Source organism: Phyllopteryx taeniolatus, chromosome 6, assembly GCF_024500385.1.
Source record: "Phyllopteryx taeniolatus isolate TA_2022b chromosome 6, UOR_Ptae_1.2, whole genome shotgun sequence".
In the NCBI taxonomy this organism is placed as follows: Eukaryota; Metazoa; Chordata; class Actinopteri; order Syngnathiformes; family Syngnathidae; genus Phyllopteryx; species Phyllopteryx taeniolatus.
The window spans coordinates 12,030,710-12,048,648 of NC_084507.1; the positions used below are offsets into that span (position 1 = coordinate 12,030,710).

At 39.3% G+C, this 17,939-nt stretch overlaps 1 protein-coding gene across 2 annotated transcripts in view; it reads right to left on the reverse strand.

Annotated features, from left to right (window-relative positions):
- grik3 (glutamate ionotropic receptor kainate type subunit 3) overlaps positions 1 to 17,939 on the reverse strand; it is a 153,212-nt gene that overhangs the window by 12,950 nt on the left and 122,323 nt on the right. For both annotated transcript variants that reach the window (XM_061777099.1, XM_061777100.1), the window contains exons 11-12: positions 10,502 to 10,725; positions 6,752 to 6,870 (exon numbers count right to left, since the gene is read on the reverse strand). In XM_061777099.1, the coding sequence (XP_061633083.1) occupies positions 6,752 to 6,870; positions 10,502 to 10,725 (343 nt within the window). The remainder of the gene's footprint in view (positions 1 to 6,751; positions 6,871 to 10,501; positions 10,726 to 17,939) is intronic.

Genomic DNA, 17,939 nt, shown 5'->3' on the forward strand with positions numbered 1-17,939 from the left:
ATTGTGGACTTGGAAAGATTGTGTTTAAAGCTAAATTGTTAGAGAGGAAAAACGAGATAGTGTGAAGCAAAAGCTGGGTATATTCTAGCAGGCCATTGTTAAACTAGGCACATTTTTGTAATATTAGCTTAGTAACAAGCAGGGTTTAACATTTAACCAAAATGGGGGTGAATTTAAGCAGTGCTGGGTAACACTGCCACTCCCACTAGCCACTTTGGCGGATTGTATTTCAATCAGGAAAGACTTGTGTATGCACCCCCCCCACACACACACACACACACTTGGCCCATAGCTATTGTACTTCGAATGAGGAAGATGCAGTGTTGTATGTCGTGTTTTCAGGCATTAAATACTTTGTCATGCCAGCCTCCAGAACGATCGTTCATACTATGCATTAATGGTAACATGCTGGCAACATGCCACAAGGGACAATTTCAAAATAAAAGCCTAATAAATAATACATGGACGTCAACACCCTGTTAAGGCTTCTTTATACTCGTGCGGGCGGCGACCGCACTGACATCACTGCGGCTACCCCGCATGCAGTTTGCCTTTATACTCGCGCGCAACCCACGCACGCTGTTTTGAAAATATACTGCAGTTCTCCAAGTCGGGGGTGTCGCTACGGCTAGTATTGGCTAGGACACCACAGGGTGCAGTTTCCTCTGCATTTTTGCGCCATTTCCGGTAGCTGTTTTTACTTTCCTTTACGCAACAAGGAACAAAGCAACAACAATGGCGACCGTGGAACAGTGTCTGCTTGAACAAATGGACCTTGATGACCAGATGATATGTTTAATTATGCTGCAAAATCGATCAAGAAGGCGTCGGCATAGGTGGCATGTAGAACCAAAGGGAACGCTGAGTACGTCATCACAGCATGTGACTAAAACGGACCAATCACGAGTGATGATCTTCGCAGCATTCTACGTGCAGCAACAATTTTTGCCGTGTGCACGTCAAGTGACGCATAGGGGCCACGTGGCCCAATGCGCCTTTAAAGAGACCTTTAGGCTTTTGTTAGTCTTTTATTTTGAAGTTGGTCCTTGCAGCACATTGGCGGCGTGTTACCGTAATGCATAGTATGAACAATCATGGCGGCTGGCTTAACTTGCTAATTAATTGCGAAGTTAAATGAATAAATATGGTCTGTGCAATGTAATTGTGAATGTGGCCTTCCTGTGCCTACCTTCGTCTTCATTTTGGTCTCTCTTTACTTGGAACCTGCATTCATGATTGTAAACAATTGCCAAGAATAAATTGACCTGTGTGTAACATGACTACACACATCGGCTTGCATATCCTTGCCCCGAGGTCTGTGTAAATATCCTTTTCATGGCAGACAACACCAGTGTGCATGCCAAAAGTTATTTTTGTCCAACACTGTACCAAATCTTGCTATATGGTATGGAATTCTTTGCTTTTTGACTCCTTTTCATTGTTCAAACAAGCATTGTCTATGACGACCCCGGCAAGTGGACAATTTCGTAATATCACTTCCGTGATCAGTGGCCAATATGAACGCGCCCATTCGATGCAAAATTTAGCTGTAAAAGTGTAACAAATTAAATGAAGGGGTATTTTAGGTGCTTTTCCCAGCTGAATTAATTAATTACTCCCAATCGAGTCTTACATATCAATTTGGCCAGTGTCCCTTTTATAAAAGAGAAGTGTGCAAATGTTATGATAAGCTAGGTTAATTTTCTAGTATTAGCTTAGTAACTAGCATGGATTGTCTTGGAAAGATTGTTAGCCATGATCTCCATAGCTAAATTTGTTGGAAAGAAAAACAAAGAGGTATTAAAAGAGAGGTGCCCAGTGTTTGTGCACATTTTTAAGTATTAATTTAGTAACTAGTGTGGATTGTCTCAGAATAAAAAGGTGAACATTTCTTACATAGCATGTTAAAAGCAAAACAATTTTTTAGAATAAAAACAAGTTCATGTATGAAAAGTTTGGCAAAGACTATACAATTTTAGAAATGTCAAAGGTAAAAATTTTACTTCCCTTTAACCTCGTTGCTGTTCCACCTAAGTCCTGCTGGTGTGGTGTTAGCTTTGACTGTTAAAAGAAATGGTATCTGTGGACTTGAAATGCTAACACTACAAACAAAGCTACCCCCATGTATTAGCGGGAACGTTGCTTTTTAGCGCAGTTTATCTTTCTTGTTACCTGTTCTTCATGACTTTTGTGAATGAAACCCAACTGGAAGTGAATCTTAATGCCTCAATTTTAAACAATTTAGCTTAAGTAACAACCAAAACAAGCATATTTTGAAATGCATTTTTCAACGAGTCAAGGTAGCAGGAAACAGACATCAGACATTTGTTTGTTGTCAAATGCAGACCACATTGAGTGCTTTGTTGTGTTTGCACCTCATCGTCTTCTGTTCTTTGTTATCTGTGACACCTCACTCCCACAGACAAGCTGCTAGTTTAGTCTTTTTTTTGTTTTGTTTTTTTACTTTTCTTCCACTCAAAGCCATTTGCATTTTAAACACGTCAAGGAAATGGCTTCCATATCAGCTCCTGTCGCCAAGGTTGGCAGACGAGCGCAGTGAGAATGTGACAACAAACTACACTTTGCAGTGAATACCAGCGTACACCATGTGGTACATGCCATTGTATACTGTATCATATAGACCTTTGAATGTTTCTGATATAGATACCAGAGTATTTCCGGATGGCAGGAAGCAATTTACTACCACTAACCTGAACTGAAGACGATGACAAAAACTTGATGTTTGGGGTTGCGCCGACAGACATATATAAATTTTTTTATTTTTTATTTTAAAAAATCACCGTTCATCCAGCGAAATCTGTGGGTAAGGAAGAAAAACCAAGTTGATGTCCTAAATAGTTGCATGGCCTACAGAGGAGACAAAAAGACTACCTAGCGAGGTAGTCTTCTAAATGGAGAGACTGGGAACAAACCTTTAATTTTCTCGCAGATACTCTATGTATAAATTGTTTGGTTGGGTTGTCTTAATGGGTTGTCTGTAGTTTAGCAAAATATAATGGCTAGCCTGCTAGCAGATGTCAACTCTACAGTGGGCTATCTATTTAGCACCAAAAGCGCAAGTGTGTGGCCATTAATCTGATAAACAGAAAAGTCAGTTAATTAGCCAAACCCTTAATGATCATGTTAACTATGTCTGAATTTCCATCACGTTAATTTTTAATTAAATTACCCGTTGAAATGTAAATTAAGGTCAGCGTTTTCTATCTCCCCTCCAAGCGACTTACCTCAAGTGACAACTGTTTGACTGACACTTCACACAATCAAACTATCACGGTAGAGAAGAAGGCTAGCCTTTTAAGCCATTTACCATATTTTCTCCATCGCTCTGCCTTGGTTGTATACTAGTGGTATACCCATGAATTATACGCACCCCCAAAGTTGACCTCAAAATTCTGGAAAACCCTTCTACCTATGTATAGTGCATTTTCACAATACATGATTTTGCTTCAACCCATATGATCAAAACATGATTATCTGTATTTTGTTTGTTTTTTCAAAGAATTATTCTGAAGTTAAGCACTTTATTTGAACACGTAATACTTTCTTTTTAGTTAATTGCTCTTATTTTTAAATTCACAGCTCTACTTTTATTTAGTAAATGAGAAAACACACAGTTGTGCTCATATGTTTGATTACCCAGGCAGAATTTGTAAGATATATACAATTCTTTAAAGAAAACATGAAGGACCAGTCAAAACACATTTTATTTTATTTTAATGGGATTCAAATTAGGCACGGTGGACGACTGGTTAGAGCGTCTGCCTCACAGTTCTGAGGACTGGGGTTCAATCCCTGGCCCCGCCTGTGTGGAGTTTGCATGTTCTCCCTTTGCCTGCGCGGGTTTTCTTCGGGCACTCCGGTTTCCTCCCACATCCCAAAAACATGCATGGTAGGTTAATTGGCAACTCTAATTTGCCCGTAGGTGTGAATGTGAGTGCGAATGGTTGTTTGTTTGTATGTGCGCTGCGATTGGCTGGCAACCAGTTCAGGGTATACCCCGCCATTATATCATTAAACAAAACATAAAGAAATTAATTATGATTGTTGTTCAGTCATATTTAAAAAAAACAATATTTCACAAATTCTGCCAGGGTTTGTAACCTTATGAGCACCACTGTACATATATGCAGTCATATGTACCTCTGTCATATTGGAATGAAAGTGTATGTTACACCTTTTTCATAACCTCTAGGTCGCGGTGGCATACTAGAATGAAAGTGTACACTTTTTTTCATAACCTCTTGGTGGCGATGGCATATTGGAATCAAAGTGTACAGCTTTTTCATAACCTCTCGATGGCTGCATACATTTATAAAATGTGAGTTTATTTCCCATTTTCCCCTATACTTATGTATAATGCGCACTATTTACGTTTGACAATTTTTTGAGGAAAAAAAGTGCGCATTATACATGAGAAATTACAGTACATGCATTGAAAATGTCTATACTGTATCTATCATTTATCACAGCTCCGGTATCAGTATGAGATTAATCGCATCTGGAGGCATTGTGCCTATACTGCAAATCATAGTGGAGATTTCAGGCATGCTTAGTTTAATAATACTGGCATCTAACAAGCTCATTTGGCTGTGATTCTCTTCGGCAGTGCACTCAAAGCCTTCCTGGTGCCTTGCACCAGCAAATTGGCAGAACCGCTGTGCTGTTTCACCACCGAGTCGACATGCCTAATGAATTGCCGAATGTGTTTGCCGTCCTGACAGGGAAAAGAGCCACTGCAGAGTCTGATAAAAACCTCCTTTATTTGTTTTGTTACTCTAAGGTTTGACATTCCTTGTTTATTTTTGTCGCTCTGGTATTGATTTTACAATCCCTCCATTTGCTTACCTTTCTGTTTAAATGATACCTTGAATTCCTTGTCCCTTTCCTCATTTAAGACATCTACAGAAAAGGTTTTAATTTACTCCAACCTGATCCCTTTAAAAGCCACTCATTGATATACTTGTATGTTATAGCAGTATTTCCTGATCTTTATTGAGCCAAATCACATATTTGACATAAAGATCTCACCAAAGCACATACTTGACATAAGAAAGATCTCACGGCACACCACCAAACATATTGTTACAAAAAGTAAATGCAGTATTTGTAGTAGGGACTGAGCACCCACTTAAAACTTTAATCTGTTAAAAGAAATTTTAAAAAGCAAAACTCTACCCCCTCCACAGGTTTGTCCATTCAGTTGTGTTTGTAATACATTTGTTGAATTGTAAACAGGTTTTACGGACATTCTGTATTATTTAGAGTGAACTTCCCACTATTTGTGTTTTGCTTTTAACGAAATCACCTAGTCACGTGTAGTCGACTTCGCGACGCAGTACGAGTGTAGTGCTTCTACCATATGAACTATAAATGAAGCCAAAGAGGTCGAGAAAGGCTATAACTCCACCCATCCATCCATCCATTTTCTGAGCCGCTTCTCCTCACTAGGGTCGCGGGCGTGCTGGAGCCCATCCCAGCTGTCATCGGGCAGCTCTCTCTCTCTCTTTCTCTCTTTCTCTTCCCCTTATTAAGTAAAGAAAGTCCTTCAGTGGGTCAGTCCTTACCTCCATGAGCAATTTATGACCGCACACTTCGGTATGAATAATTAACCCACAATGCATTGCTCGTTTAACATGCTAGTAAAACTGTGTTCTTAATGTGCAAATAAAAAAGGTAACGACAATCAAATACACTTTTTACTAAGGAAAAACAAAACAAAACAGTGTAGCGAAAGTGAAATCGTGCATTTCTTTGGACTTATATGGTACTGCACCGTCACTGTGCATTGTGTAAGAAACAATCACTTCCCAATCGCTTTCTTCAAATTGTTGAGAAAAAAAAAAAAAAAAAAAAAAGAAAGAAAAGAGAAGAGAAGAGAAGAGAAGAGAAGAGAAGAGAAGAGAAGAGAAGAGAAGAGAAGAGAAGAGAAGAGAGCAGTCTTTGTGAAATCCTTCTGCACAGCTGGACTCCTCTTTGTTTGAATCACCAACTACAAATTAGTACCTGTGAGCGATGTTGATGCAAAAGTAATTAAGTAACTGCAGTCTAATTACTTTCCTGGGAAAAGTGTTAATTTACTCGTTACTCAAAATGGCGGTATTTTGGAGTAATGTGTTACTTTGTAACGTGTTACCGGCATCACTGATTGTCAGACATTTTAAATACAAGTGAGACATATGGACATTCTGCAGCGGGTAACTCTAAGTGCAATTAAACCTCTCTGAATCCATCACACCTGCCAGTTGCAGCATGGCTCACAGCCGGCATTTGTCAAACATCTTCCTTAACGTCCCCTTTTTTCTTGTCCCCGGCACCCTGAAGGCACTCGCTCAGGGTCAGAGACAGGCTTTATGACAGGAAATAAACGCTGCAACACTATCTAGCCATGCCTGACAATGCCTCACAAGGCTCCCCCTTCCTCCTGTATCTTTTTTTTTTTTTTTTTTTTTTTTTTTAAACAGCAGGTGGGTGACAAGCACCCTGCTATGTCATGTAAGACGGAGCACCACGCCGCTCGTTCTTGGCGGATGAACATCTCGCCAAAAAACAATCGACGAATGGGGTGGGTGAGAAAAAATAAATCTGCAGCCTGACAGTTAGAGAGGCAGGAAGTGCAAGCTACCAGGTTGGAGACAAAGGGTGGGACGGTGGAGTGATGGGATTGTTTTTGACAGCAAAGGGCACAATGGCATGCGCAACGGTGTGCGCGATGCCATGTCTGATGCTGTACCTTGTTGCATCAAGGAGCCCACTCCGAACCAGAAGCTGTTCAGCAGCGTGAAGTTGTTCTCCACCACGTCAGATCCTGGGTTGCAAGGGTGGGCGTCATACCACTCGTATGGGCTGAACCTGAAGTTGGAAAGGAAGGAAGTTTTTTTTTTTTTTATTAATATCCAAAGCACAAGTTTTTACTTTTTGAACATCATCACCCTCCTCGGGTCTGTGCTGAGACTTCATGAGCTACTTTGTTCAGTCATGTCATGTTTGAACAGAAGAGTAACAAATCTATTGCGACAGGAAGTCTGTAAAAGTAGGAGAGCAGTTGCATTTGCAAACTTACCGCATATCACTTTTGGAAAGAACTGTCTGACTAAAACATCAGTTCTTACTTGCTAGTCACAATATTAGGTACACCTGCACTATATAATGCAAGAGTTCTATGATTCTACAAAAAAAACACTCAGCTTTGATTGACACAAATTACACAATAGGTTTATTATTGTCGTGTACTGTGGAGTTGCTTAATATTATAAATAATTTACAATAAACACATTCCAAATTAACGTAATGAACAAGTTGAATAAATCCAAATGAGTACTCATAAATAAAACCATATTCAAAAAGGAAATCAGTTTTAGTAACCAGTCATTTTTAGAATTGACATTTTAAACCTTTTCATGTTAAATTAATAAAACTCAATCAAAACATGTATATATATAGATAGATAGATAGATAGATAGATAGATAGATAGATAGATAGATAGATAGATAGATAGATAGATAGATAGATAGATAGTAAGCTTTATTATTTAACTTGTGATTTATATAATAATAATAATCCAAGTTAAATTATAATTCATATAGTTTTTGTGGATTGTTTAAGGAGAGAGAATTGACTTTGTCCCTGCAATGCAATAAAACTTGTTTTGTTCTACTTTTTGACAAGGGCGTAAAATGTCACATTTGAAAAACAAATGCATAAATAAATAAAGCATGTGTCGCGCAGTCCGCTGCCATTTACTGGCTGTAAATATTACCTTTTTTTGTTTTTACCGTCTAAGTCATTCTTGGCGGCAGCTGCTGAGATAAAACATCTAAAATGTCACGCTTTTTACCCTTTTGAAAGTTATTTGGATAAATATGAAGAATCGCTAGACATCTCCCGCGAAATGTAGTGAATGCCCTCTTTGTCCTTTTGATAAATAATAACTACAGTATAACGCTTCATGTGATCAGGGCGAATACGGCGAAAGCTCAAGTAGATCACGTCAGTTCTCATTTGGGAGAGCTTGAGCTGACTGAAAAAGTGTATTATCCACATGATCCATTAAATGTCAATCTATTGACATGCCCGGCAGTCGAATAGGTTAGCAGACTGTTTTATCACATAGACACTGATGTTAGTTTCACGAGCCGTTGAATGCATATTCAATGGCCTTAAGAGTACAAATACAACACTTATTATTTACAATTTACAATATTAATTACACACATTAAATATGTGTGTAATTGCTAAGTTACCAGAGCATTTGGGAGGTGAAAAGTGCAACCAAGAGCTGACATTGAATGAAAGACGATGAAAGAAGAACACAATGAAAACTAAAAATAAAATAAAGTAACTAGAGCAGTTTTGTGTCATTCCTAATATAAGTACAGTGGTGCCTTGAGACACAAGTTTAATTTGTTCCATGGCCACACTAGTAACTCAAAACACTCTTATCTCAAATAAACTTTCCCCATTGTAATGAATGAAAATGCCATTAATCCGTTCCATCCTTCCCCCCGACCAAAAACCAAATATTTTTGTTTTTGTTTTTTAATGAGGAAAATAACACTCTATTATATTGTAATTTATGAAAACATAGAGTAATAACATAATTAAATGTAAAGCATTAAACTGTTTGGGCATCATGATTTAATGCTACAATCAAATTCCATCTGTTGCTCCTTCTGGTAGTCATGCAGACACAAACGAAAAATAGTAGTTCTTCTACTGTAAGTGACTCAGTAAGATGCAGTAATATCATTTGTTTTTCGTAGACGATAAAGAATATATGCCTGTAAGTATTGTTACATTATTTGTCTATGTGTTTTTGCAATTTGTGTTTAAATATCCATTGCTTAAAGGGTTGTAAAATCATAACAATGCTAACGTTAGCATCTCAATGGTATTTTCCATTAATTTCAGCATTAAGCTAGCGGGGCGTTCTTAAGACAATGTAGTTTGCTTGTTTTAAATACACAACGTGTAATTCTCTTTTATTGTTTACCTTTACAGTAAACATAGACTGGGATTGGCATTAAACAGCTTGAAACCTCTTTTTGGCTGAAATGTTCACTATTTGTCAAACTGCAGCTTGTTGTGAAGTGAGTTGTATTGCGTTTACTGCCATCAGCTATGACGGTCCATCAAAATTTGTCTTGACGTGAAACCATGTTGCAAAAAAGATTGGGGACCGCTGCCCGAGAGAACTGCACAAATCAGCTGAGTGTGCGGTTCCATTTTGTAACTCTTTAAATACATCCAGTGAGGTCAGTGGATCATGAAAAAAATTAGCAACAAGCAAAATTGTTATGTGCACCCCTGATTATTGATACTGTACCCATTTAGACATTGGGGACATTGTAGGGTGTATGTAACAGTGTTATGAATGCCTAACACATTCCTATGTACCACAATTAGAAATGGTTTTGTTGACTTTAGGTTCACTTTAACCCCAAAAAAACAAAAACACTACTAGAACTCAATATTATTGCTATTTTTATATTTAATGACTGCAAGCAGCACACAAATATCTGTTGAGTATACTTTAAAAATGTTCTTTTGCTAACACTCAGAATAACTGTGCTTTTGTTGTCATGGTTACAATAACAACAAAAAATATGAATCTACTTGTTGTAATGTTTTGTAGCTTTTTCTCTTGTCAGGAGACAGTTAGTGTGGAATAATTGTTTCATAATATGATGCAGATGCAAATCTCTGTTCAGAAAATTTGAGGTTATGTTTTGTATTGTCTTCCATCCTATGAATCCCCCTTAGCTTTATAAATAAGTCGTGTCAGCCTCGAGCCAAAGTGCACTCACCCCTTCTTATTGACTCCCACGATGCACTTTGACAACCTTTTAGCTAACTCGGGCAGCCACCTGATATCCCAATTTGCGATTATTTCTTTTTATCTGCGTTGGTGTGTGAAGTCTCCTCCATGATTCCCGACAAAACGAGCGGCTGGGGAGTGCAGCTGTTTGCACTTGAGCATCCTCATCACATTGCCTGCTTTTTTCGCAAAAGCACCACTTTGCATGAAAAGCAGCAGGAAACGCAAGAAAAAAAAACCAACACATTTACAAATGAGATTTGGCTTAGCCAATCAAAAACATTCATAAAAAGCCGACGATGACTGTAAATAGCCGTCACTGAGATCATTTCATCATCAGGTATGTATTTAATCATCCAGCTTGAGTTTGAAACCTTTTTTCCCCTGCAAGCTTCTAATTCAAAGGATTTTTTTTCCAAGCCGACTCAAGCTTTTTCCTCTGCTTCTCGGAGCACCACTGGGCCGTGTGCGCATAACCGCCTCCTGCGCCATACAGCATACTGCAGCTAAGCGCGGCGTGTGAGACCGGCCTGCGTACTCGTTTTCACTAGCTGCGGTGATGACAGACCAAATGGCTTTGTCTGGCCAAAGACCTCATGGAGATGTTTTGAAGGACTGGGAGGATGGAGGTGGGGGTTGCGGGGGCCCGAGGCTTTCTCACTTGCCTGGCAATGACAAAAAGGACGCAGCTGACACCCAGGTAGGCCAGCAGGATGTAGATCCAAATGTCAGGCGTCATGGGGTTGAGGAAGGAGAAGAAGCCGTTGTTGGTGGCGTTTGGCTTGCGGTACAGGATGCTGATGCCCATGCTCATGAAGGGCTTTGTGAAGTCCACCACCTTCTCACGCATGTAGGTGATAGTGAGGGGAGCCACCGCCAAGTCAGCCCTCTGTGGAACATAAAAACATCATTAGATCATCATAGTTCCCGATTGCCTTTGGATGGACTTTTTGTTTGTATCCAGTGGCTGATTCTGGCATGGGCAATATGTGCGGCCCACAGGGTGTCATGGCTGTGGGGAAGCAGGGGCGGTAGCGTGACCCAAAACCTTTTTAAAAATTTGCTGCGTAAAATGCTTTTCTATTGTTTTAAGGTATTATGTCTGTAACATTTTTTTTATTTGTAAATGCAAATGAGGGCTGAATGAGTACGCTTCTGTTGACTGTAGTCTAGTTTATGATGGAGCTCACTCCCAAGCACACTCACACTACAGCAAGCGAGAAGGGACACTCTTGGAAGCAGCTACGGAAGGAAAATGCAGATTTCATACAGGGTCACATTTATGTGCCAGTTATCAGAAGCTCACGCTGGTAACACTGTTAGCTAACAGGAATTTGTGCTCGCACTGCAGCTCTGCTTACCCTTTGACATAAAATTGGCTCATTTGTTCTGAATCGTTGCCCGGCCTAGCTGCCAAGTTATTGGATGAGAAACTTGTTGTGAGCGTGGTAATTATGATAAATAGCCCCACTGTGATGTAACAATTCAGCAAGATTCAGAAGGTCTCACTTACAGACATATTTTCAAAAATAGATAGATACAATAATATTTACTTGGTTGTTTAATTTCAAACTTAAGGGGTGGGCAGGCTCTCCAGCGATGCAGCTATTTGTCTACAAACAATTGAAAAATCAGTTTTCTATAAGAGGAGCTGCGACGTGAGGAGCATCATCAACGTGTAGCCGAGTCCATCCTGAAAGAAATGTGGAAAGGAATGAGAGTTGGCGCCTTAAAGCAAAGTGAAGCGAGAGAGATGACTAAATGGAACTGGAAAATTGAACTACTCTTCCTGTTTGTGAGTTACTCAGCAACAGAGGAACTTCCAGCTGTTACTCAACTCCAGTTTCTTGTTTACTTTCAAATTTAGCCTGTAGCAAACGCGAGTGATGTCATGCACGTTGTGATCATGAAATCCATGAGCCCGGCGCCCTCATACTGGTCAAAGGAGACTTCATTCTCTCTTCTCTCATCTACTAACAGCTACAGTGTATGCTTCAAACAACATGATGGTTTTCATATTTTTAGTCGCCAGAGGTGTCTCAGGTCTTTACCTTTTATAAAATAAATCATACCTTTGTTAATTTAGCATTCAATGACAGTCATTCTTTACACTTCCCATAAGGTCTTTTCCCCTACAATTGTTTTTCAGGCTGCTACAAAGCTTAGAAATAATACTTTCTTTATAAAATATCACTCTGTAGCGTATCCCACCACAATGCTTTTGAGAATTAGGGTCTGAGATAACCCATTCAGTAATTGAATAGGCAGTCTTTTACCAGTAAATTGTGTTCTTCAAACACTAATCAGCAGCTGTAATATAATGCTTCCTACAACCTTGAATAGCGTCTAAGATACACTTCATGAGCAATCAATCTGTCACTCTGTCACACTGATATGAATTTTGTTGTCCATAATGTGTAAACAAATTTTTTTGGGGGGGAACATAGATTAAATGATTTTGGGTACTTTAAAGGACTATTGAAATTGCATTAGGTATGCTACAAAAAGAGAAATTTTGAAATTAATGTGAGTAATTTAAAGTAAGTTGTTATGTAATGCTGAGCGTCCAAATAACTATAAAATTCGAACATTGCAATTTGAATCCACTTAGAAAATACACAATATATATATATATATATATATATTTATTTTTTTTTTTTCCAAGTGGCTACTAAAGATACAGAAACCCTCATGTGCAATAAAACTCTGCACCTCTGCTATGGGAACTGCCAATGAGAAGCGAGTGATAGTGTATTTTGAATGGAAAAGAACATTTTGTTTGGTTATTTATGATTGTATTATTGTTATTATTTTATGCTTTGGTACAGCTGAGGCTGTTGTGAAAGCTAGTCACCCAACTGAATGGGTATAGATGTTTTTTTAAATTTTATATAGCTATGGAAAAACTTGAAAAGTACCTGACCTCATTAAAACGTATATGGACGCTGTACATTTTTTTGTGTATGCTCTGTCCTGTGACCTGTTTGCGCCTAAGGCCATCGTCATGGCGACACAGTGGCATCCAAGAAGGTTGAAAGGTGGCAGTGTGGTCCTGCTGAGCCTCTGCTGTCTCTCTTAAACTATTCAAATTTGTACATCGTGTCCGGGTCCATCTGTGGGTACTCCTCTGCCAAAATGCGGTTTGGACCGGACCGGACCGGTTCCAGACGTCCCAATAGACTAATACACATGCATGCACGTACTTGTACTGCTCACTGCTCCAATGCAGCATGAGCCAAATAACCTGACGCTGTCCCGTCGCGTGCCACATGGCTTGGCGTTATCTGGGATTGCAGATGGCGAGCTTTGCGGTGTTGTCCTTGTGGATCACCTCCCTCCCTCGCACCATCATGGAGTTACAGTGATTCATGCATTTTTAATCCGCCGCATGTACACTTAACATTTAATTCATTTGATGAGCCACTCTTACTGGCACAAGAATGCCAACGAGTGACATTTGTCTCTACACGACGATATGGCCACGCACCGCACGGGGCTAATGACGGAGTGCAATGAGTGTCAGAGCTGAGGTGCGGTGGTAATTTACCGAAGGGCAGCTTTGGCTTGGCTGGACAGTCATGTTTGCCAGTACGGCGCTTGAACCCGTGGCCCTCCGGCTGCGGGTCAGGCCGTCTTGCCGCCGCCTCCGATGAGGATCAAACTGACACATCTTAACGCTTGCGGCAACTGTGTGACCTCATGAGCAAAAACATGAAAAATGTCTAGCAACGCTTACAAATGTGTGGTTTTAGGACCAAATCTGGAGTCAAACGTCTCTCGAGTCATGCAATTGTTACTTCAGTGAAATATTGTAGGAAATGTACTGCTCAAAAGGCACTCAGATGACCATCACTGGAAAATTTTGTCACATTGGCTTGCTGCAAAAAAAAATATCTTCAGTCTATGCTTACGTTTTGTTCTAATAAAATTTTTAATTCATTAGAATAATATTACATTAACTTTGGTAGCACTGTGAGCTCATATGGCTATCTGGACTGGAGACACAAACTCTCGGACTTGGTAGAGGCGTGTCGCAGTTGTGCCATTTCAAAGGCGACAGGTTCATGTCTTAGATTATTGCGATTTTCTGTTTCGATACCGCATCGTTACAGGCTTAATAAATCGTCATCAGTCTATCACACATGTAGACAAACAAGCGTTCAAACTCATATTTACACTGATGGACAATATAAAGTCTTTAATTACCCAAGAAGCAGGTTTTTGGAACGTGTGAGGAAGAACATGCAACCCCCACTTAGGAAGGCCGCAGCCGAGATTTGAGCCCAGAATGTCGGAACTAAAAGGCAGGCGTGCGGACCACTGTATCACCGACTGTATATGTTAATATACAGTATACTTGATAAAATAAATAAAACAATAAAATAAGTAGATTAAAGGACACCCCACAGTCACGCTCAGTTTCGTGTTAATGTGACTCAAGATTAAAAAGTGCCATGCATCTCTTCAGTATTGTGGTCCCGCATTTTATCTGATTAAGGTTTATTGAATGAAGTTACTAGGTAGCTTATTAGAGTTAACTCATTCACTGCCAGCCTTCCCAGTTAACATGGATATTTGACTTCTAAAGCTGTCAATGGCAGTGAATTTAAGAATGGAAGAATGTTGCGTCATGGTTTCCTGTACAAGTAAAAATACTGATTTCCCTTAATTGCCCCACTTTTGAGGTCCTGCTCAAGCTCACCGTTCAGGCTTCAATCAAGGGCGTCTCTGTTCACTGATCCAATTCCAGTGTCTTCCTACAACGTGATTAATTGCCATGGAAACAACAAATGACGTGCCAAGTGCACTATTAGCTTTTGCATCATGGCATGATTGAGGTCATCATCTTTTGTGACTGGATCACATACTGTATAATGAGGCCCGCTGCATCGCTTAGCACAGACGTGTCTAACGGACGGCTCGCGGGCCAAAACCGGCCCGTCATGGGGTCCAATCTGGCCTGTGGGGATGATTTTTGCAAAGTGTGAACTTAGAAAAGACATTAACTAAATTTTTTTAAAATAAAAGCAACAGCTAGATTTTAGTTCTGTGAAAATGAATACCTCCTGTAGAAATATTTTAAGATACTGAATATTGCAAAATGTCAGTCAACAGTTTCAGTTAAAAAGAGGTTGATAATAAGTTTGAAGCTAACTCCCGAAAACGTGCAAAAACTGAAATTTTTTTTTTACTGAATTGTTGAGCTGTAGTGTGAAACTCAACAACTCAGTTGGCTAGGTTTTTTGGGTGGGCCTAAAAACTAGCTCTGTGATGACAATGGGTTGGTGTGTATTCAGTACTTTCTGACATGAGGCCCCACCCTTCTATATAAATAACGAGCACCGTCGATGGTTGTTCGCTGGAATTGCGACTTACCTATTAATAATAGCTTAGCCATTTCTCGCACCACTACACTTAGCCATTAAGCTCTTCCTACAACCCGAAAAATGCATCTTCCCTCAAGTGTTTTGTGTTATTTGGGATAGTATCGCTGTTGTGGCCCCATGCACGGGTTGGACAGCTCCGCTGCCAAGTGGCCTGCTACTCGCGACTTGGCTAGTATGTATTAGCCGCTAGTGGACTCGTGGACTGGCGTTTGCTCCGTCCAATACTCCACAGCCTTGCATTATGTGCCGCGCGTAGATCCACACAACAGAGACACTTAAGGAAAAGTTAACTGTTTATTACAGCTGCAAGCTAACGAGCTAAGGAGCTTGCTCAACCACGATGATGATGATGATGATTTGTTGATGATAAGCGGTTCAGAAAATGGATGGATCGATGGAATTTCAGATTGCTCATATGATTTGCAACATTAATGATCATTAAATACGAATATATATATTTTTTCTTCACATTGTTCTTTGTGGCAACGCAAAAAGTTTCTGTGCAATGCTAATCGTCGGCCTTGACGTCTCATAAACACTCCGCCGTTTCGTCGATCTCAATGTTGCTGTCATCTCTCTGTCTTCCTCTGTCAAATGTTGATCAGCTCTTGTAAGGAATAAAGGCGTACTGTACATCTGAGTCTAATAGTCTTGCTCCCTTCAAAAGCTGTCAGTCAGTTGAACGGTGTTGTATAATTCCGAAACTGATTGATGAGTGTACGGCATGTGTGCGCTCCGACAGGAAGGAGGAATGATATTGCCCTGTTGCACCCCCTCGTCTCGTATCTACAGCTGTGATCTTTTTATACTGTAAAATGTTCGTGTAGCTTATCTAGCTACATTACAACAAAGGGATTGTAGTTAATGGAGAGTGGAGTACAGGAATTTTACCGGACTTTTCTGGAGATCTACGCATCTAACCTTGAGATCAGTTTTTTCTTTGGTGTATTTATTTATTTTTTGTAGTGAAGTCACACATGATGATAGCTTGAGCTCCAAGTTTTGCTTGAATTCCAAATTTGAGTAATCGACAACTCATCATTTATCAAATTAATTGAGTTAAGTATTTAATTAATTAAGTATATAATTAATTAACTTATTTAATTAAGTATTTTGATCATCAATTAATCATTTGGAGACTTTGTTTGACTTAAAATTGTCCAAATCCTCGGAATTTCAGCCTCTCAATAGTAAATATTCTCATCTTCCTGTAGTCTTCCATGAAAGCAGACTGTTTCTCTGTGTGTTCATCAAATGAAGACATTTGTACACATTTGCTTTCACTTTGGAAAACAACAATCAACATTTTTGCAGATGTTAAGGACCAAACCAATAACTGAATCATAATCAATTTATGTTTTCTGCATTGGCATTTTGAAAAGTCCTAATTTTGAATAGAATGATGGAATTTTTTTTTTTTTTTTTTTTTTTTTTTTTTAAATCTGATTCACTGATTAATTTCATCTAAATGATTAAAATCATCTAAACTTTATTTGATTATCAAAACAATCATTTGTTGCAGCCTATTCCAAATCAAACCATTTTGAGGTGTTTGACTAAGAAGGATTTATTGTAGAGGAGGTTTATTACCATTTTTGCCACTCACTAGTGGTGAGATATTTGGCTTTTTGTTTCTGTTCGCCTTAGTTCGTAGAGACAAGGGTGCTGGTCCTGGTGCTGGTGGTGGAGAAAGCACTAGACCACAAAATAGATCAGACTAAAAAAAAATCCCACGCACTCTTGGTCATGTGGAAAAGGTGCAGGGAAAAGCAATAACTAAGCACTATAATTCACCTTCTATTGCACTGCAGTGACACAATTTTATTGTGGGTATAAATTCCAGAAATTCCTATTTAAACATCGGCTGCACATAATTGGGTATCTGAAATTCCTCGGGTGTGAAATTACACAAACTATTTTTTTTTGTTTGTTCGCATGTTCTCCCCGAACCTGTGTGGGTTTTGTGAGAACAAATATATTTTTTTCTATTTTAAAATAATATACCAAGAAAAATAGTGGCTAGCTTTAACACAAAGAGCTTGTGTGCTGTTAAATGATGGTGTCATGCTTACTCATTCCTTACCAGCATTTGCAGCCTTTTTCTCATCCATTTGTTCCCCCTCAAGGTTACTGTTATCAACATGGGAGTGTAGCAAAAATAAATAAATAAATAAATAAAAACTGACGTGGAAAAAAGTGCTGCAGCGATAGGTAGCCCACCTTCCTTCAACCTTTTCAGTGAGAAAGCCATTGACTCCTGCCACACCATTCCAGGCACTAATTCACATTTGAGCTATTACAAGTTTTCAGCTGAGTACAGTGCTGACCCAGTGGGGCTACCGAGCACAAAGACGGAGCACTGATGACGGGGACACTTAGGAAATGGCAGCAGAGAATTGCCTACATCACTTTGGAATGGAGGCTTTTTTTTGTTTTTTAAATGCAAAGAAAGTCTCGTTTTGACACAGGCAGCTGCGACGCTGACCACATTGTCAACAAGATGATGGATGCCATCTATTATGTGGGTCATGCAATACTACGCAGCAATAAACACATTGCAAACGTATTTGAAGAAAAAATACTTAACCCTAAACCTGTAAACACATTCAACCCAATTAAAACATACTTTTAAAACATATTATAAATGTATTTGAACATAAAATAATTTGCAAGTGTAAAACAGATGTGAGGTGGAAAGGTGGACTTGGGCACATCC